This window comes from Mercenaria mercenaria, chromosome 2 (genome assembly GCF_021730395.1).
Source record: "Mercenaria mercenaria strain notata chromosome 2, MADL_Memer_1, whole genome shotgun sequence".
Taxonomy (NCBI): Eukaryota; Metazoa; Mollusca; class Bivalvia; order Venerida; family Veneridae; genus Mercenaria; species Mercenaria mercenaria.
The window spans coordinates 52045368-52067791 of NC_069362.1; the positions used below are offsets into that span (position 1 = coordinate 52045368).

General features: G+C 34.7%; 1 protein-coding gene across 4 annotated transcripts in view; it reads right to left on the bottom strand.

Moving 5' to 3' along the window:
- LOC123563963 (ras-GEF domain-containing family member 1B-like) overlaps positions 1–22424 on the bottom strand; it is a 77358-nt gene that overhangs the window by 28389 nt on the left and 26545 nt on the right. For 2 of the 4 annotated variants that reach the window (XM_045357161.2, XM_045357162.2), the window contains exon 3: positions 627–680. In XM_045357161.2, coding sequence (XP_045213096.1) covers positions 627–680 — 54 coding nt within the window. Of the gene's footprint in view, positions 1–626; positions 681–9953; positions 9969–10411; positions 10496–22424 lie in introns of those variants that run through there. The other 2 variants (XM_053536604.1, XM_053536605.1) reach the window with 2 other exon arrangements.

The window sequence follows — 22424 nt, forward strand, 5'->3', positions numbered from 1 at the left end:
TGATGAAATCTGGCGAGTTTTCGAAAGGAACCAAGATATAATACCAATACAAGTTGTGTGCAAGTTTGATTAAAATCCACTGCAAAAATTTTATAATGTGGTCTCTTCTGTTCACAAGATTTTGTGGACAGACAATGACAACAGACAAAGGGCAATCACAAAAGCTCACCTTGTCACTACGTGACAGGTGAGCTAAAAACAAAACAGACATGAAAGGCCACAATATGCATATGTTCATGCTGATGATGTATACCAAGTTTTATTTCAATGGGATGGAAACTGTAGAAGCTAAGTACACAAGAGTGACAGATGGAAGGATGGACCAACAAACAGACAGATAGACAGTTTAAATACTACGTACATGCCTAACAGGTCTTGACACTGGGGGCATAAGAACAATATGACATAAAATGCATTTACAAAAAATACTTTTATTTTTGCCTTTGATTTCATGAAATTATAGCTGGCAATTATAATAAGGGCATTATTTAAGGTATTTCCCAGTAAAGTAAATGGCAAAAGATATTTTCACAAAAATTTCCTTACTTTAAGGTGCATTTAACTTAAATGAATATTGTGACCTCCATCCAACCCTGAAGTTTTTTTGTTTTTTTTATTTTACGTACCAGTCTATTTTCTTCCCTCTTTGTCTCTTCAGTGATAGTTCCAAATATGGTAGGCTGAAAACAGAAATAATAATGTTTTATAAAATTTATTTTTCAAGGCTTCGAGCCTTCAGAAAATTTAGATTTTAGATTTCCCACAGTGAATGCAAACATTCTTCAATGTCATCATAAATGCTACGATTCTATCTATCAATCAAAAATTTCTGAAATGGAAATATTTTAGAAATGTTCACACGAAATTCACTGAATTTTGGCTGTTAATTTGGCAAACTATATCACAAATTTTTAGCAAAGAAAACAAAAACATGTCCTTTTTATGTACCTGTGCTTGTATTTCTCAATTTTATATCATGCAATATGCTGTATTTATGTTGATAACTACATTTACACCTTTATAAAACAATAACACCTTTATTTACACCTCATTTAACTGTACAAAAAACAATATGATGTTAATGGACAAATGATCTTATGACACATTTAAAGCCATTTATCTCCACCTTTTCTCATACATCTCCATCTATGCCCTAAGTATTTCAAAATTTCACCATTTTATCTTATACCATCAATGATGAAAAATAAATACATTCAATCATTCCTATTGTCAAGTGTTTATAGAAAGCATAAGTAAATAACAATTGATGTAATCAAAGTCCTGGGGGGTAGGAATGAATGTTTGTTTAAATCTAAGGTAGATAAAATCTTCATATGGAGACATTAGGGGACAATCATGTCCAATAATTGTTATCAACAGGATCTAGATGACCTTAAACTATGAAAATATTGTCCAGTAGCAGTCTGGGAGAAAACATAAATATTGAAAAGGTTAATGAAGTTTTCATCAAAAACACCAATATTGAAATTTCAGATAAATGCATATAGGCATACAGACACTAAATAGAAAAATGTCGCGCAAAAAATGGTAGTCGCATAATGGATACAAATAGTCCTCAGTTTTTTTGCTCTGTAGAGCTATTTTCCTTATTTTCTTTGCAGTTTTTTTTGCTAAAATCACATGACAGATCTATGCTTGACATGTAGGTAGCATTTTCATAATGAAATAACAACATGACAAAATTTTTCATGGAAACTTAGATCATACACCACCAGTATAATTTGGGGTCTCATTTTTTAGCTGATTTTGCAGTTTGTGTGTTTGACTGAAATTATTTTTCTTGCATCAAACATGACCCCCACTTTTCTTTTGATTTTTAGTTAGCACTGACAATATTCCTCAAGAAAATTAAGTTACAGAAATTTAAAATGGGTCCTGATGTGTGCTGCGGTCATTGGAAATAGGTCAATTTTATATAGAATAAAGAACAACAACTATTTAGTGTGTTATAACCTATACATCAATCTGATAGCAAGTGCAAGCTTTCAACTGCATCTGACGCCAGTAAACTAAAGGACAAGGGTAGGGCAATTATCTAACATCTCAATATGTCATATAAGACAAATACTGGGGACTTGATTACATTACTGTCAATAATGGTCATAAAACACTTATACTAAAGCAATTAACTAGTATATAATGGACAAACTGTAACACTAGCCCAATACAGGATGACTCACAAGCAGTTACTTTCATTTAACTACACACATTGTAACCTGAGCAACTGTCAACACACTTACACACAAAAATTATTTAACAGATGAGGGAATTCAAGTTTAGATGACCATACCAAAAAAAAAAAAACCCAATAAAGCTGAAGCAAAAATCGAAGGACTGTCAATTAAACTGTTGTTTTTTAGTGAGAACATCTACCCAGTGTAAGATTTGCACCTATGACCTCCTTGTTGCAAATCAGGTGCTCTACCAACCAGAGACCTCGAATCACTACACTCCTTTTACAATGGAATCGCAGAGCAAGACATCAACTGTTCAGTTTCCAACAGAGTATAGCCTCTGCAAATACATGTATCACATACTCTATATTAATAGTCACTAAGCAGTCTTTTACAGTGGAATTGCAGAACACGGAATCAACTGTTCCACTTCCAACAGACAGAATATAGCCATGCAAAATGACCTGGCTACTGCAGCGCGCAGTTTTACCACATCGCAAATATTACATTTTAGTGAGAAAAGTCAAAAGTCAGGTTCTCTGCCAGCATCTGATTAACCAGATGCCTTGAATCACATAAAAACAAAAGCTATAGAGAACAACATTGAAGAACTGAAAAAGATTCTAAGTTAATCAAGAGAAAAGCTACAGCAAACACCCCAAAATTAATACTATCAATTAAATACTTTCAATTAAAAGAAAGTTACAGAGAACAACAATGAAGAATTGAAAAATTTGGAGGAAAGTTACAGACTGAACACTCCAAATACGGACAATAAAAAGACTGTTACATAGAAACAACGCAATAAATGCTAAGTAACTGACAATATAAAGACTGCTACAGCAGAAACAACACAATGGATATAAGTATGCTACAAAGATTGTTACAGAGAAACAGCAGAAACAACATAATGAATATAAATATTCTAAGTAACTGACAATATAAAGAACCATTGAAAACTACAATTCCAGTGGCTACAAGACCTACAAATGTTTTGTAGCCAATTCTACAAGAGAGAGGTAAGTTTTTCCTTTTCAAACAAAATTTCCACAGTTTGAAACATCAATCCATAGTGAAGAGACATATATTATTTTAAATGTAGTTTTGTACCTTCAATAGGACTAAAAGTTCATTGCTAATCCAACATGCACAAATTTCACTATAATATTCATCTAAGATCAAACTGAATGTTCCAAACATAGTGTGGTAGGATAATATCATTGTATTTACTGACCAAGTTGGTTGATGGACGTCACAATTTCTCCCTCGGGGGAACTATCGTAATGTCCAGTACCTCAAGTCAAGCAGGCAATCATGATCATTGAACACTAATAACCTGTTTACTGTCAATACGTATACGTAGTATTGTTATGGTCATCAATAATTACCACAAATATTTCAAAATTCGGCACAAATATTGAAATACTAACAATAACAAACATATCTGAATATGTCATTATTGGCAGTAGTGTCAATATTTAAAGTCATGATAACTGAACTTTTCTTTTCAACAAAGATATTTTTCGTTATACATTTCTGGACAGCAACAGATATGTTTTGCCTATATGACATTTCATTAAGGGTGGGAACACAGTTAACTGATATAAGAGATGTGTTAAAAGAAGAAGTGAACTTTCTTTTCTCAATAATTCCCTGATTTGCAGCTTAATTTTGATAAAATTTCATATAGGTAATGCATTTATATGTTAAGTGTGGTGGGACCAATGCTCACAGTATATAAAATTTAATGTTTTTCTTAAATTTCTGCTTTAAGTATTTATTTACTTACTAGAAAACTTTTGCCAAACTTTCGGAACGACAGTGTTATATATGAAAGAATGGCTGTTATTTCTGGTTTTTTTCGTAAAATATATTTCAGGTTTGTTTTATATAAGTATGTAATACGTGCTTTACTTGGAAATAGTCTGTATGAAACAAGAACAAGAGCTGTCACTAATGGTGACAAATGCCCCCGCAGCACCTTGACCTTTGACCTGGTGACCTTGACCTTGACCTCAAAGTCAGTAGGGATGGTGTACTCAATAAGTACTATCAGCATGTGAAGTTTGAAGGTCCAGGGTGAAGTGGTTCGCGAGTAAAGTGCCTTCATGCAAATAGTTAACGTTGGCTCTAGTGACCTTTGACCCCAAAGTCAGGAGGGGTGCTGTATTCAGTAAGTACTATCAGCATGTGAAGTTTGAAGGTCCTGGGTGAAGTGGTTCGCGAGTAAAGTGCCTTCATGCAAAAGGTTAACGTTGGCCCCTGTGACCTTGACCTTTGACCTGGTGACCCCAAAGTTAGTAGGGGTGCTGTACTCAGTAAGTACTATCAGCACGTGAAGTTTGAAGGTCCTGGGTGCAGTGGTTCGCGAGTAAATGCCTTCATGCAAAAGGTTAACGTTGGCCCCTGTGACCTTGACCTTTGACCTGGTGACCCCAAAGTCAGTAGGGGTGCTGTACTCAGTAAGTACTATCAGCACGTGAAGTTTGAAGGTCCTGGGTGCAGTGGTTCGCAAGTAAAGTGCCTTCATGCAAAAAGTTAACGTTGGCCCCTGTGATCTTGACCTTTGACCTGGTGACCCCAAAGTCAGTAGGGGTGGTGTACTCAATAAGTACTATCAGCATGTGAAGTTTGAAGGTCCTGAGTGAAGTGGTTCGCGAGTAAAGTGCCTTCATGCAAAAAGTTAACGTTGGCCCCTGTGACCTTGACCTTTGACCTGGTGACCCCAAAGTCAGTAGGGGTGGTGTACTCAATAAGTACTATCAGCACGTGAAGTTTGAAGGTCCTGGGTGCAGTGGTTCACGAGTAAAGTGCCTTCATGCAAAAAGTTAACGTTGTGACGAACTAACAACGAACGAACGAACGAACGAACGGAAGGACAGTTGAAAATTAATATGCCTCCCTTCGGGAGCATAAAAAGGCCCGTTTTCTTTGTCGAAGTAATTTTGCATAATAAATCAAAACTACAAATCAGCTGAACTGCCTCTTGGATCTAGAGTGAACCCCATCCACCATATTCATATGACTGGGTCACTGTTTATGTCTCCCATATGTGGTAGGGGAGTCATCATTTAGTGCCACCATCTCTCTGTCAGCCTGTCTGTATGTCCACGCAACTCCTCCAACACCACCAGACAGATTTACACCAAACCTCACAGAAGTGATTGTTGTACATATTGTCAGCATGATTCTGTCATAGTGATTTTCAGTGGAGTTATTGCCTCAGATTCATCAAATACTATGTCGTTTTGGCCATTTCTCTTACATCACTGGGCAGATTTCCACCAAACCTTACAGGAGTGATCAATGCCAAGCCTAATTAAGCATATTGTTGGCATGTTGTGTTTCAATGATTTTCAGCGAGTAATACAGCCCTTGATACATGGTAATTTACCTTGTCTGTGCTCCAATACCAACATGAGGAATTACATCAGACCTCACAAAATATATCATTGCCAAGCCTAGTTTTGCATATATTCGGCATGTACCAGTTTGGTGATTCTCAGTGGAGTTATGGCTCTTTATAATTATGTCAAATTTTATGATCTTTTGGCTTCTTCCCTTATCACCACTGGGCAGATTTCCATCAAATCTTACAGGAGTTATCAGTGCCAAGCCTATTTATGCATATCATCAGCATATTCCGGTCAAGTGATTTTCAGCAGAGTTGCCTTGATTTGTGGTATCTGACAGTGTTTACACCACTTGCTGTATACCACTTGGTAGTCTGGCTACCGACTAGATAATCTTTTTTTTTTTAGAAAAAAATTCTGTAAATAATTCTGACTTCATCAGTCCTGGCCCTGATTATGTAATGTTTTGAGAAGAAAAGGGACATAATTATACAAAATTTTAATAGTCTCAAGAGTTCTCTCCTATGAACAAAACATAAGGTCTGAACACAGACTAACCACTTGGCTGAATTACACCAAACCTCAAAAGTGATTAGTGTGAAGCCTAGTAGTGCATATCATCAGCAGGTTACAACACACTAAATAGCTGTTCTTCTTTATTCTATATAAAATTGACACATTTCCAATGGCTGCAGCACACATCAGGACCCATTTTAAATGTCTGTAATTTACATTTTCTTGAAGAATATTGTCAGTGCTGACTAAAAATCAAAAGAAAAGTGGGGGTCATGTTTGATGCAAGGAAAATACTTTCAGCCAAACACAAACTGCAAAATCAGCTAAACAAGGCAGTCTGAAAGATAGCTATATCCCCCACCACTGTTATGAATAGTGGAAGGGTTGATGGTATTGGATGGAACCATTAAACATTTGAGTTATAACCTTGACAAGCTGGCAGGGGTGAATTATGAATTCTGCAAATTGTCTTGATAAGGGGAATATTACAGCCAAGTCATATTAAAATCCTTCAAGGGGTTTTGGAGATACAGAGCAGACATAAAACAGAAGGCTCAAACCTTTGACATTGAGCTGTGACCTTGACCTTGAGCCAACATGACTGACTCATGAGTTCTGCATATCGCCTTGATGAGGTGATCAATTGACCCAAGTTTCATGAAAATCCTTCAAGGTGTTTAGGAGATAAAGAGCGGACACAAAATGGAAGGCTAAAAAATTTGACCCCATGTTGTGACCTTGACCTTTAGCTGACATGACTGACTCATGAGTTCTGCACATTGTCTTGATGAAGTGATCATTTGACCCAAGTTTCATGAAAATCCTTCAAGGGGTAAGGAGATTCAGAGCGGACACGAAATGGTAGGGTCAAACTTTTGACCCTGACATGTGACCTTGACCTTGAGCTGACATGAGTCACTCATGGGTTCTGCAAATCGTCTTGATGAGGTAATCATTTGACCCAAGTTTCATGATTATCCTTCAAGGGGTTTAGGAGATACAGAGCGGACACAAAATGGAAGGCTCAAACCTTTTACCTTGAGCTGCGACCTTGACCTTGAGCTGACATGGTTGACTCATGGCTTCTGCACATTGTCTTGATGAGATGATCATTTGACCTAAGTTTCGTGAAAATCCTTCAAGGGGTTTAGGAGATACAGAGTGGACATTAAATGTTACGGACGGATGGAAGCACTGACAGACGGAAGGATGGATGGACGGACAGAGACCATTCCTATCACCCACCACCACTTGTGGCGGGGGATTAAAAAAGAGACCCCAAATTGTAGTGGTGGTGTATTATCTAAGTATCCATGATAAATTCTGTCATGTTAGTATTTCATTATGAAAATGCTACCTATTTGTCAAGCATAGATCTGTCATGTGATTTCAGGAAAAAATTGCAAAGTAAGGAAAATAGCTCTACAGAGCAAAAAAACTGAGGACTATTTGAATCCGCCATTAAGCGACTACCATTTTTTTTCGTTCCATTTTCCTAATTAGTGTCTGTATGCCAACAAGTCCCCATTCAGTCATTTTCAGCAGAGTTATGGCCCTTGATTTATCATATATTACAGTGATTATACTACTGCTGTATACAACTGGGCTGAATTTCACCAGTGATCAGTGTGCGGCATAGTTGTGCATCAGCATGGTCTGATTTAATGAGTTTAAGCAGAGTTATGACCCTTATTTGTAAAAGTCTATAATGTCTGTGGAGTTTCCACTGCCAAGTCTAGTTGTGTATATCATTGGGATGCTATGATTCACTGATTTTCAATGGAGTTACGGCCCTTAATTTGTGGCATTTCGCAATGTCTGTGTGTTAGTTATACATTTTTTGTGAAAAACAGTATCTAATTCATATAGAATTCTTCCCATTGATAAAGGCACATAAAGCTTTTGATGAGGCCAAGACTGTTGCTATGAAACCTTAAACATTTGAATTACAAGGCAATATGCTAACTTAGCACAATTATGACCATTTTTTCCTTAAATGTAACACCATGGTAAAAAATATTACTTTTTAATTCCCAATTTAGACGTTTTATAAATTTTCTCCAATTGTAAAGGTTTGGCCCCATTCGTAAATCGGTGGAAAAAGCAGTGAGTCTAAATGTACTTATTAATTATGAAGTTGGATACTTTGAGAAGATAAGACTTTGTCACTGAACTGCCTTGGGGTATTAAATTATTTTATAATTTCTAGGACTGTTGCCAAATTACAGTATTATAAAATCTTGCAGTTGCATCAAATAAATATTATATTGTACTTTTTATTCATCTGAAATATCAATAAAGTCTACATATTTTTTAACAAAGCAAATATATTTTTTGTCTTAGGTTGTAGTATATATAGCTTTTAAATCTAATAAACATACATCATGTATGACTGTGACATATTATGACATAAACCACAGCTGTTGAGAAGGAAACCACTAGTGCCCCCATGTCAATGATGTACAAGACCCTCTTCTTGCATGCATCATTAACCAATTAGCCCTGTAATTGATATTGGCACCTACTGGCTCAACTTGTTTTTGCCTCACTTCCAAAGTAAATAAAATGCTAATCTGAATGGTTCCAGTTTGTTTTAACAGAATTATTTAAACCTTTGGCCACTGACAGAGCCAATTTTCTGCTAACCTGCAAGATTACAAGCAGACATTATGACTATTTTGGTAAACTGTTGTTTTCAAGGCAAGGGAACCCAATTACTTTTTGAATTTTGGAAGGCTGAAAATTACTGTTCTCTTTATATCTAATCTATAATTCATCTTTTTCACTAGCCACCAAAAAAGATTTGTTGGCAACAATTAATGACACATCTGAAGCTGTAAGTAAATTGGCACTCTCATTATGACCAGTAACATTATTATAGCTGCAGAGCTCTATCAGTATAAAATCTACTTGTTAAAGTTTTTTCATATTTTTACCCAAAACTGTAAAAAAAGAGGTCAAGGCAACCAACATTTAGATTATCAATGAATATTTTTATCAGTTAGAGAGGAATGAAGAGGCCAACTCTAGACAAGTGTCCCCCCTACACTATGATATATAATATGAAGTGTCCCTGTATTATGATAAAGATCAAGTGGTGATCAAGTGTGAAGTGGCTTATAAGAAAACCACTTCAATCCTTACTCTATCTTCACATCAGACTTCTTGGAAACTGTGGTGAGGCTGTCAAAGAATCAGCCATCAGACAAGGAGGACAGTTGTTCAGTTGGCGGTGGGGGCGGGGCACAACAACTGAATGCAGACATTCAGGAGACTGTTGAAAAACAGGAAGGCCAAGGGACATATTCCATCGATGATTGAAAAAATACTCAAGACCTTGAAAACATTGTATGCCAGACTTCAAGGAGACACTGTTCTGAATAAAATGTACAAAATACTGACAAAACATTACAAGAAGTTATGGTTACAAGTAGTTTTATGTCCACACCCTAATGGTATATGAACTGCAAAATTAATTGGTGTTTAATACCTCCCATTAAACGGATGTAACTTATAAAGTAACTTATAAAGTGGTGCTCGGAAAATTCAGAAATATTTTTTTACAGGCTCAATGCCTTGACCAATATAATTTTTTTAAATGAATTAGTCATGTTAAAATATTAAAAGTCCTAGCTAATTCAACATTATTTTGGTTATTATTTTACTAGCATGAGATGAGGTATAAACTATATGACAATTCTACACAGTACGTTTGACTTTTCAGAAGTTGTTATAGGAATGATTACAATAACCATGAAGCTCAATAGAACAGCTAAAAATGTTTTAAACATATTTTTTCACATAAACTCTGTGAATAATAGTTGTTAGTCTACTTATAGGTACCAAATGGGTGAAACTCCTCAGAACAATTAAAGAAATACTACACTACCTTTGTAAAATCCAGTCTACCACAATTTAAGTTATTCCAAGTCTAAGCCACAAATCATTCCCAGTAGTTACTCCAAAAATCAGAATAATGAAACTTGTTGGTATTTCAGATCAATTTTGAACAATCCAACAAGCAAAAATCAATTATGAATGGGCTCTTATAGGCGACAAAGTCATAAGTAAATATTCATCATGTTAAATAAATATTTACTCATGAGGTAATTTGTATCATGGAAAAGTATTCAAACTGTGAGAAAGTTTATTTGGCCTTTCTGAAACACTACAATGTTATTTTTATGTCAACTTAATATTTCATGTAAGTTCAAACAGTACTGAAATAAAATTGTACAATTTTGACATTTTCGCAATCAAAATAATAAGCTCAGAGCTTATTATGTTGAAAAATAATGGCAGTACAATTAACATTATCTATATAATTTATATAATTTCATATAATACCAAATTAAATCCAAACAACTCCAATTTGTCTTCTAATTAAAGTGCCAGCACATTAGTTGTGTTTAAGTTCCAGAATACAAACTTTTAATGATTCCTATCTGGAAACCGGAATGAGCCTGGAGAAATACAAATATTGGAAATGGTATCACAGAATTGTCACAGCTAAAAATAGAACAAGAAAATTTTGCTAACTAACAAATTATGTAACTTTTCTTGGTTTAACAGAAGAAAAGACTGGAAGTGTTGGCAGCAGAATATTCAATCTATTTACATGCTAATTTTTTATGGAAAAAAAAAATGACAAGACAGGTCATCTGAAATTATAAGAGGATATGGCTTATCCATCATTCAAAATTATTAGTTTTTCTAAGCTTTTATTTAGAACAGCAAGTATTAATTATCAAAAACGTGTTTGCTTTGTTGGGTAAGTTTACTCATTTCAGCTACTGAATTATAAATGCTTCTCACATTAGTTAACCTCACTAGTTTTCCTACATTCCTATATAAACTGTAGTTACATAATAATCAACCCATTTTTGCAAGTAACTGATAACTTCCCTGCATGAAATGTGATGAAGAATGTCAATACATTACAGGTTTTGTCAACAGGGAAATGAACAACTTTCTGACTATAAAGTTTGGTCTTACCCAGAACACAAAAATTATCAGTGAATTCTTTGCACACAACTTACAGGGAGTACAACACAAAATAACCACACTATCCTGTGGTGGAACATCATCCCAATGGATTTAAAAAGACAGCAATTATTGGTATTACCAAAGTACATTTTGCTGAAATTCTGCAGAAAACTCCTGGTTCAATACAAACTGTGAGTCAATCAACAAACAGGAGATGATGAGTATTCAATGTATGAATTACTCACAGTCCCATGCTTTATTACATTATAATGCAATGCTGTTTAGCAATTTTGAAATACTGGTAGTTGTTTTATTACTGCTATCATTACTGTAATTACTCCCTATGATGTAACTGTCAGTGCTATATATATTGTACAGGAACTGAGTGGGTGATTGCAACTCACAGAGGTCATACACATTATTGACAAGATATGACTCTCTACACAGTATCTCCTACTTTTTCTCAATAACTCAGTTTAAAATGTATGAAAAATGATAAAAGTTCACTAGACAGGAGGTAACCAAAGACTATAAATAAATGCACTCCACCACTTAAGTAAAGATGTTTTTTACCATGACATATGTTAAATACTACATAAAACCTTTTAAAATTCTCCTTAAAATGTCTAGCTTGTAATTACCTTGCATTAATGTATTCTTTACTTTTCATTATAACCATTTCTATTAACTTAATTAAAGACTACAAGTTATCAAAACATAACTATTAAACTAAAAATACACCTGCACCAATTGCGAGAAAATATACTAGTTTATTATGAAGAAGACACACTCAAGTTATATCATGAATAAGACACATTCAAGTTATATTATGAAGAAGACACATTCAAGTTACAAGTTAAAGCATAGCAAAAGTTCTTTCTAGGGCACATCTATATAAATATATAATGATCATCTTGTAAAATTTTGGTTGTAATGTCTGTTTTAAATATTGATCATCAATGTGTGGAACCCAAGGATTGGACGAATTCTGCCTTACTGACATATATTCGCTTTATTTTTTCTGTTTAACATCCTAATTTAGTGATTTAAAGGGAATTCCTATAGTTTTTAATGCGCATCTTTCTGCGCAGGCGACACTTTCTATGGAAAACTGAACTGAAGTCAACATTTGATGAAACATGTTACAGACAATCTTAAATATGAGGAATCTTGAATGAAATAACATTTTTGATAAGTTATATCAGTAATCAAATGTTGATACTGGTTTATGTTGTATTGACAAGTATCATGCCTGACAGGTATCTTGCTATTTTTGTGGTTGTGTTTTCACATCGCATTTTAGTACAAAGACAGTGTTGTTCATATAATGTAAGATAATTGACTTAGTACTGATAAGACAATATCACCTTTCAGATTATTTAGTATGCAATTATAGAAAGAATTAAGAATTTTTAAAACTTTTTTAAAACTTTTAGCAGACATACATGTAATCAATTTGGGCAGGTTCGCGCCATTTCCGTCCGAACAGGTGTTTGTATTCTAGCGGTCTTAACATAAAATTAAGCCTGGTGACCCATACATTTTTAGCCATTTTTATGCTCACAATACAATTATCTATACACAAGAAAAAAAGGAAAAAAATCTATGAAAGAGTTTTTTCAAAATTAAAAAAAATATTCTTCACTATGGGTATTTTTCATTGAAAAAAGTTCACAAAAGTAAATATGAAACAATATTTTTTTTTCATTTGTACCCATCATTGTAAGGATAGAGTATTACAAATATGACTGTGATACCAAGTAAGTATATGATGAAATCTGTAATAAGAAAAAAACCATATTGTGCTGCCTGGATGTATATTTTGGTTGGTATTTATAAAAAAGCAGAAAATTATGAAAATGTTCAAAAATCGCTGACAGTTTCAGCAACAGTGGGTGTGTTCGAAGCAATTTTTCACAAAAACAAGCCTAGTGACCTATTATTTTTATTTGTTCATTGTTTTTAGCACACATTTTCCTATCATATATATGAATTTAAAAAAATTCTATGAAAGGAAAAAAATTATCGGAATTCTCTTTAACATGCTAACAGTCTATGTCCTCACACACAACAAACTTAGTGGTCACCGATCAAATAATTCATTGCTATTTTAGTAGTATCTATCCTAAATCTCTAGACTCTCAAGCATTTATACTAACATATTGATACTACGTATTGCTAATTGTTGCGCACAATAAGAGGGTCGCAATGGGGTTTGCTTTTACATATTGACCATTTATTGGAAGGTAACGTTGTATGTTAATCTTTGTGACAAATAAGATGTTTGGCATGTTTCAACAACGCCACTTTTCCATCCTCGGGTTTAGTAATATGAAATCAGCACAGCGCGTTCAGCCAGAGAGTCGCTTCAATTAGGAAAGAATAATTTTAAGGTCAGATGTTATTTCTAAGGTCACGGAGTTTGATTGACAGCTTGTAATGAGAACAGTTTTTGAGGTCAGTTGCTCAGTCAAGTGTGACTTACCAATTCTAAGTGTTCCTTCTCAACATTCAAGTTATATTATGAAGAAGACACATTCAAATTATATTATGAAGAAGACACACTCAAGTTATATTATGAATAAGACACATTCAAGTTATATTATGAAGAAGACAAAATTACTTTACGAAGAAGACACATTCAAGTTATATTATGAAGAAGAAACATTCAAGTTATATTATGAAGAAGACACACTCGAGTTATATTATGAAGAAGACACACTCAAGTTATATTATGAATAAGACACATTCAAGTTATATTATGAAGAAGACACACTCAAGTTATATTATGAAGAAGACACATTCAAGTTATATTATGAAGAAGAAACATACACTCAAGTTATATTACGAAGAAGACACACTCAAGTTATATTATGAAGAAGACACACTTAAGTTATATTATGAAGAAGACACACTCAAGTTATGTTATGAAGAAGACACACATGATTATGAAGAAGGCTCACTCAAGTTATATTATGAAGAAGGCACACTCAAGTTATATTATGAAGAAGACACACTTAAGTTATATTATGAAGAAGACACACTCAAGTTATGTTATGAAGAAGACACACTTGATTATGAAGAAGGCACACTCAAGTTATATTATGAAGAAGGCACACTCAAGTTATATTATAAGGAAGACACATTCAAGTTATATTATGAAGAAGACGAACTAGAGTTATATTATGAAGATGACACACTTAAGTTATATTATAAAGAAGACACACTCAAGTTATGTTATGAAGAAGACACACTTGATTATGAAGAAGGCACACTCAAGTTATATTATGAAGAAGGCACACTCAAGTTTTATTATGAAGAAGGCACACTCAAGTTATATTATAAGGAAGACACATTCAAGTTATATTATGAAGAAGACACACTCGAGTTATATTATGAAGATGACACACTCAAGTTATATTATGAATAAGACACATTCAAGTTATATTATGAAGAAGACACACTCAAGTTATATTATGAAGAAGACACACTCAAGTTATATTATGAAGAAGAAACATTCAAGTTATATTATGAAGAAGACACACTCAAGTTATATTACGAAGAAGACACACTCAAGTTATCTTACGAAGAAGACACACTCAAGTTATCTTATGAAGAAGACACACTCAAGTTATATTATGAAGAAGAAACATTCAAGTTATATTACGAATAAGACACACTCAAGTTATATTATGAAGAAGACACACTCAAGTTATCTTACGAAGAAGACACACTCAAGTTATCTTATGAAGAAGACACACTCAAGTTATCTTATGAAGAAGACACACTCAAGTTATCTTATGAAGAAGACACATTCAAGTTATATTATGAAGAAGACACACTCAAGTTATCTTATGAAGAAGACACACTCAAGTTATCTTATGAAGAAGACACACTTTAGTTATATAATGAAGAAGACACATTCAAATTTCAAGATTTTTCTTTTCACAATTCAGAGCTTTATACTAAACTGATAAATCATACACATTTCACATAATCTTTTCCTAACATGCAAGCTGGGACATCTATGGTCTTACTGATAAATGAGAAAGTGAATAGAGTGAGAAGTCTGAAAGAAATAAATGACCATGAATCATGGAACCATCTCTGTGATAAGTCCTCTACCAAATATGATTCACCAATAAAATCTATGATGTACAGTTCCCTAATGTCTAATAAACTTCAGCTGCTCAATAAAGATCTATTACTATGAGATGCTCAATGAACTCTTTAGACATTTTACTGCTTAAGTTTACTTTGTTTCAGGAAATTACTATAAACTTCATAAATTGTTGCAAAAGGCTTTCTGCTCTGTAGTCTGGCAGTACAATCTTCGTATCAAATCTTATTTTAAGTTCATATAAACTGGTTATTTCCCAACCTTGCATTAATTCTAAGCAAGATAAATAATGTACTTGTCAAATTAGTGGAGCCCTATATAATTTCATGACTGTATGTTTTTACAAGCATTTGTTCAAACAGTGAAAGCACTAATTTCATTAAAATAAAAAATAACTAGAAATGTGTCACCGACACGGATGCCCCCGCAACATGAGAAAGGTCATAGGCATGGTACTGCTCACAAAGTAAAAGAAGGACCCTTGGCCCTATTTATTTACAAAAAAAATATTGTAGGAAAACCAGAAAAATTAGTATTCTGTATATGTAGTGAAAATTGGCTAAGTTCAACCAAAGACTGTGACCTTGACCTTTGAGCTAGTGAAATGGTTTTGTGCATGACATATCGTCTATCCATGCTTATCATTTGTGTCAAATTATTTTGAAATCCGACCATGCACGTCAAAGTTATGGACCGGACACAAAGACCACATTATCAGTATATATGTAGTGAAAATTGGCTAAGTTCAACCAAGGACTGTGACCTTGACCTTTGAGCTAGTGAAATGTTTTTTGTGCAAGACACATCATCTATCCATGCTTATCATTTGTGTGAAATTATTCTGATGTCAAAGTTATGGCCCGGACACAAACACCATCCTTTCCCGAACACACAAACACACATGGACAGGGGTAACACTATATGCACCCCCCCCCTCCCCCACATTTTATGGCAGGGGCATAAAAACATTTTCTTTGCCAGTTTTACAGTTTTACAGCATAATTGTTGCTTATGGTACCAGCACAAAACCACAAATACCAATCTAGAAAGATCTAACTTTATCTTTTCATGAAAGCATTTCTTTCCTTTCAACATTCTCTTTCCTCAAAGAAGTTAATTAAACACTTAATTAGACTTTATACAACTGGCTGCTATCCAACAGAACATGTAACAATTACCATTATATACTGATTAGCATCTAATGGATTAAATCTAATTCTTAAATCTACATAGTTGAATCCCATTCTCAACTAGAGTTGTCAGTGTACAATGAAGCTTACCCCAAAAGATGGAAAGATTAACAAAATAGATGCCCAATGGTAACATGTCGAACCCGCCAGCTGTCAAAAGGATGGAATGCAACTGAACGTCTCATAAGCAAAAATTTATGAATAAAACACCAGAGCTGTGAGGACAGCAACCTCGACTATTCAACAACCTGCGATGATCAATAAGAAGCGAAAAAGGGATTAATTTAGTAAACACACAGTATTAGGCATGAGACACCATAGTTATCTTATGACGCAATAACGACAAGTCTTCATAAGAGACAATAGTTATATAATAAGAAATCACATTCAAATCAAGATTTTTTTAACAATATTGAGATTTCTTAAGTAACTGTAAATCATACACATTTCACATAATCTTTTCCTAACATAGCAATGCTGGACATCTATGTCTTCTGGTTTAATTTAGAAAGTATATTGAGATGTTCTGAAAGAAATAAATGCATGAATATGAACCATCCTGGATAGGTCCTACCATGTTACCAATAAATCTAGATGTACCAGGTTCCCTAATGTCTAATAAACTTAGTGCTCAATAAGCATTATTAGCAATGCTAATGCTCAATAATCTTAGACTTTTATGCTTATGTTTATTTTTTAGGAAATTATTTAAAATTTCTAATGTTAAAAGCATTGCCCTAGTCTGGAGTCAAATCTTGCCGATCAAATTATTTTAAGTTCTTGTAAATGGTTATTTCCACCTTGCATAATCTAAGCAAGATAAATAATGTACTGTCATAGTGGCCTCTATATAATTTTCAGACTGAATGTTTTTCAAGCATTTTCTAAACAGTGACACGCATCAATTTCATTCAGGGGTAAAATATGAACTAGAATGTGTCACGACGGTGCCCCGCAACTAGGTAAAGGTCTATAGCATGTCGCTCACAAACTAAAAGTTAGGACCTTGGCTATTTATTTACAAAAAATTTTGAAAACAGAAATTGTTTCGTATGTAAGTAAATGGCTAAGGTCTACCAAACTGTGACCCTCGATCCTTTGAGCATTGTAAATGGTTTGGCATGACATGTCTATCAGCTTAATTTGTTTTCAAATATTTTGAAATCGACATGCACGTTCAGTTATGACACACAAGGACCACCTTGCAGTATATATGTATGACAACTTGGCTAAGATTCAACCAAGATTGTGACCTTGACCTTGAGCTAGTGAAATGTTTTTGTGCAAGACAATCTAGCTTCCTGTTTCATTTTGTGAAATTTATTTGAGTCAAGTTATGCCGGACACAAACATCCTTTCCGAACACAGAACACACATGGGGCGGGGTAACACTTATGCACCCCCGCGTCCCAGCATTTAATTAGGCAGGGGCATAAAACATTTTCTTGCCAAGTTTACAGTTTTACAAGATTTATAGATTTTGCTTATGGTACAACAAGACCCATACCAATCTTGAAGGCATGATCTAACTTAATTTTAAGTAAAGGCATTTCTTTCTTCACAAATATCTTACCTCAAAGATTGTTATTAAAACACTTAATTAGACTTTTACACTTCGGCTGCTATGCCAACAGTTACATGTAACATTACCATTATATTCTTTAGACTAATGATTGAAATCAATTCCTAAATCTACACTGTTGAATCTTCTCAACATAATTGTCAGTGTCATGAGTTACCCCAAAGATGGAATGATTAACAAAATAGTGCCAATGGTACATGTCGAACGCCGCTGCAAAAGGACTGGAATCGCACGTGACACTGTCTTAGCAAATTTATGCAATAACAAGAGCTGACGGACGGAACAACGCTCGACTATCAACATACCTTGTCATGAACCAATAAGAACGTCGAAAAAGGGGCATAATTTAGTAAAAAAAGCACAATAGGGTCATGGAACCTGCATAGTGCTTATCAGTTCATGACAGTGGACAAGTGTGTGAAGTTTCAATCCATTCCCATAAGTGGGTACTGAGATACCAGCTTACATATAAGAATTTAACCAAAAACTCGTAAGTTGAAAAAGGGGCATAATTTTGTAAAATGCAAAGTTGAGTTAATGACCCTTTGCACTGCATGTCATATCATGACAGTGAACAAGTGTGTGAAGTTTCAATCCTTTCCCATTAGTGGATATTGAGATACCAGCTTACATACAAAAACTTAACCAAAAATTTCTATGTTGAAAAAGGGGTATAATTTTGTAAAATGCGAAGTTGAGTTATTGACCCTTTGCACTGCATGTCATATCATGACAGTGAACAAGTGTGTGAAGTTTCAATCCTTTCCCATTAGTGGATATTGAGATACCAGCTTACATACAACAAGAGGACCATGATGGTCCTAAATCGCTCACCTCTTCCCACATGACCCAGTTTTGAGTATGACGTTGTTTTTTCTATTATTTGACATAGTGACCTAGTTTTTGAGCTCATGTGACCCAGTTTTGAACCTGACCTAGATATTATCAAGATAAAAATTCTGACCAATTTTCATGAAGATCCATTGAAAAATATGGACTCTAGAGAGGTCACAAGGTTTTTCTATTATTTGACCTATTGACCTAGTTTTCGAAGGTACGTGACCCTGTTTTGAACTTTACCTAGATATCATCAAGGTGAACATTCTCACTAATTTTCAAGAAGATCTCATGAAAAATATGGCCCCTAGAGAGGTCACAAGGTTTTTCTATTTTTAGACCTACTGACCTAGTTTTTGAAGGTACGTGACCCAGTTTCGAACTTGACCTAGATATTATCAAGGTGAACATTCTGACCAATTTTCATGAAGCTCTTGTGAAATATATGGCCTCTAGAGAGGTCACAAGGTTTTTCTATTTTTAGACCTACTGACCTAGTTTTTGATGGCACTTGACCCAGTTTCAAACTTGACCTAGATATCATCAAGATGAACATTCAGACCAACTTTCATACAGATCCCATGAAAAGTATGGCCTCTAGAGAGGTCACAAGGTTTTTTTATTATTTGACCTACTGACTTAGTTTTTTTACAATTTTCATGAAGATCCATTGAAAAATATGGACTCTAGAGAGGTCACAAGGTTTTTCTATTATTTGACCTATTGACCTAGTTTTCGAAGGTACGTGACCCTGTTTTGAACTTTACCTAGATATCATCAAGGTGAACATTCTCACTAATTTTCAAGAAGATCTCATGAAAAATATGGCCTCTAGAGAGGTCACAAGGTTTTTCTATTTTTATACCTACTGGCCTATATTTTGACCGCACGTGACCCAGTTTCGAAACTGACCTAGATATCATCAAGGTGAACATTCAGATCAATTTTCATGAAGATCCATTGAAAAATATGGCCTCTAGAGAGGTCAAAAGATTTTAATAATTTTAGACCTACTGACCTAGTTTTTGACAGCAGTTGACCCAGTTTAAAACTTGACCTAGATATCATCAAGATGAACATTCAGACCAACTTTCATACAGATCCCATGAAAAGTATGGCCTCTAGAGAGGTCACAAGGTTTTTTTATTATTTGACCTACTGACCTAGTTTTTTAAGGCATGTGACCCAGTTTCAAAGTTGACCTAGATATCATCAAGGTTAACATTCTGACCAATTTTCATGAAGATCCATTCAAGGGTATGGCCTCTAGAGAGGTCACAACGTTTTTCTATTTCAAGACCTACTGACCTAGTTTTTGATCGCAGTTGACCCAGTTCAAACTTGACCTATATATCATCAAGATAAACATTCAGACCAACTTTCATACAGATCCCATGAAAAATATGGCCTCTAGTGAGGTCACAAGGTTTTTTCATTATTTGACCTACTGACCTACTTTTTGATGGCACGTGACCCACTTTCGAACTTGACCTAGATATCATCAAGATGAACATTCTGACCAATTTTTATGAAGATCCATTAACAAGTATGGCCTCTAGAGAAGTCACAAGGTTTTTCTATTTTTAGACCTACTGACCTAGTTTTTGACTGCACATGACCCACTTTCAAACTTGACCTAGGTATCATCAAGATGAACATTCAGACCAACTTTCATACAGATCCCATGAAAAATATGGCCTTTAGAGAGGTCACAAGGTTTTTCTATTATTTGACCTGTTGACCTAGTTTCTGACGGCACGTGACCCACTTTCGAACTTGACCTAGATATCATCAAGATGAACATTCAGACCAACTTTCATACAGATCCCATGAAAAATATGGCCTCTAGAGAGGTCACAAGGTTTTTCTATTATTTGACCTACTGACCTAGATTTTGAGGGCACGTGACCCAGTTGCGTACTTGACCTAGATATCATCAAGGTGAACATACTGACCAATTTTCATGAAGATCTCATGAAATATATGGCCTCTAAAGAGGTCACAAAGTTTTTCTATTTTTAGACCTACTGACTTAGTTTTTGACCGCACGTGACCCAGTTTCGAACTTGACCTAGATATCATCAAGATGAACATTCAGACCAACTTTCATACAGATCCCATGAAAAATATGGCCTCTAGAGAGGTCACAAGGTTTTTCTATTATTTGACCTACTGACCTAGTTTTTGATGGCACGTGACCCAGATTCGAACTTGACCTAGATATCATCAAGCTGAACGTTCTGACCAATTTTCATGAAGATCTTATGAAATATATGGCCTCTAGAGAGGTCACAAGGTTTTTCTATTTTTAGACCTACTGACCTAGTTTTTGAAGGTACGTGACCCAGTTTCGAACTTGACCTAGATATTATCAAGGTGAACCTTCTGACCAATTTTCATGAAGCTCTTGTGAAATATATGGCCTCTAGAGAGGTCACAAGGTTTTTCTATTTTTAGACCTACTGACCTAGTTTTTGACGGCACGTGACCCAGTTTCGAACTTGACCTAGATATCATCAAGATGAACATTCTGACCAACTTTCATAAAGATCCCACAAAAAATGTGACCTCTAGAGTGGTCACAAGCAAAAGTTTACGGACGGACGCACGGACGACGGACGCTGCGTGATCACAAAAGCTCACCTTGTCACTATGTGACAGGTGAGCTAAAAACTTAACCAAAAATTTCTATGTTGGAAAAGGGGCATAATTTTGTAAAAAAGCAAAATAGAGTTATGGGACCTACTTTGTGCATGTCAGATCATGACAGTAAACAAGTGTGTGAAGTTTCAATCTATTCCCATTAGTGAGTACTGAGATACCAGCTTACATACAAAACCTTAACCAAAAATTTCTAAGTCAAAAAAGGGGCATAATTTTGTAAAAAAGCAAAATAGAGTTATGGAACCTGTGCAGTGTAAGTCAGTTTATCACAGTGAATAAGTGTGTGAAGTTTTAATCCATTCCCACAAGTGGTTGCTGAGATACCAGCTTACATACAAAAACTTAACCAAATCAGGACGCGGACTATTCTATGAATAGTCGAGCTAAAATGACTGCTTTATGCATGTCAAAGTTACAGCCCAGACAAGCTCTGAAATGACCTTTGAGATAGGGACCCAAGGTTTGCGCATTACACTCAGGTCACATAGTGAACATTTACGTCAAAGAAAAAAATAACTGCTCCATACTTATCAAAGTTATGGCCTGGATAAACTCTAAAATGACATTTGACCTGTAACTGTGACCTTGACCTTTAAGATAAAAACCTGCCGTTTGCATAGGACACTCCATCTCACAGAGTGTAACATTCATGCCAAATATAAACAAGTGAATGAAGTAATGCCATGCAATATAAAGTCCACTACTGGAAGGCACCTCTTTTCTACTGCAGTATAACATAATGAACTGATATCTGTTAATGATGTATAAACAATATTGTACTATATATACAATATGTTATAACAAAACACTTTGATTCAAATTTGCATATATAAAAGCCTACAGTTGTTTTCATATGGAATTTTTTTGGCCAATTATAAAAAAAAAGTTATCATATAAGTTATTTATAGTAACAACAAAGAGAAATTAAACCTAAAAAAAAATCTATTGTAAGTCCACAAAAAAGTGGCTTACCCTTAGCCT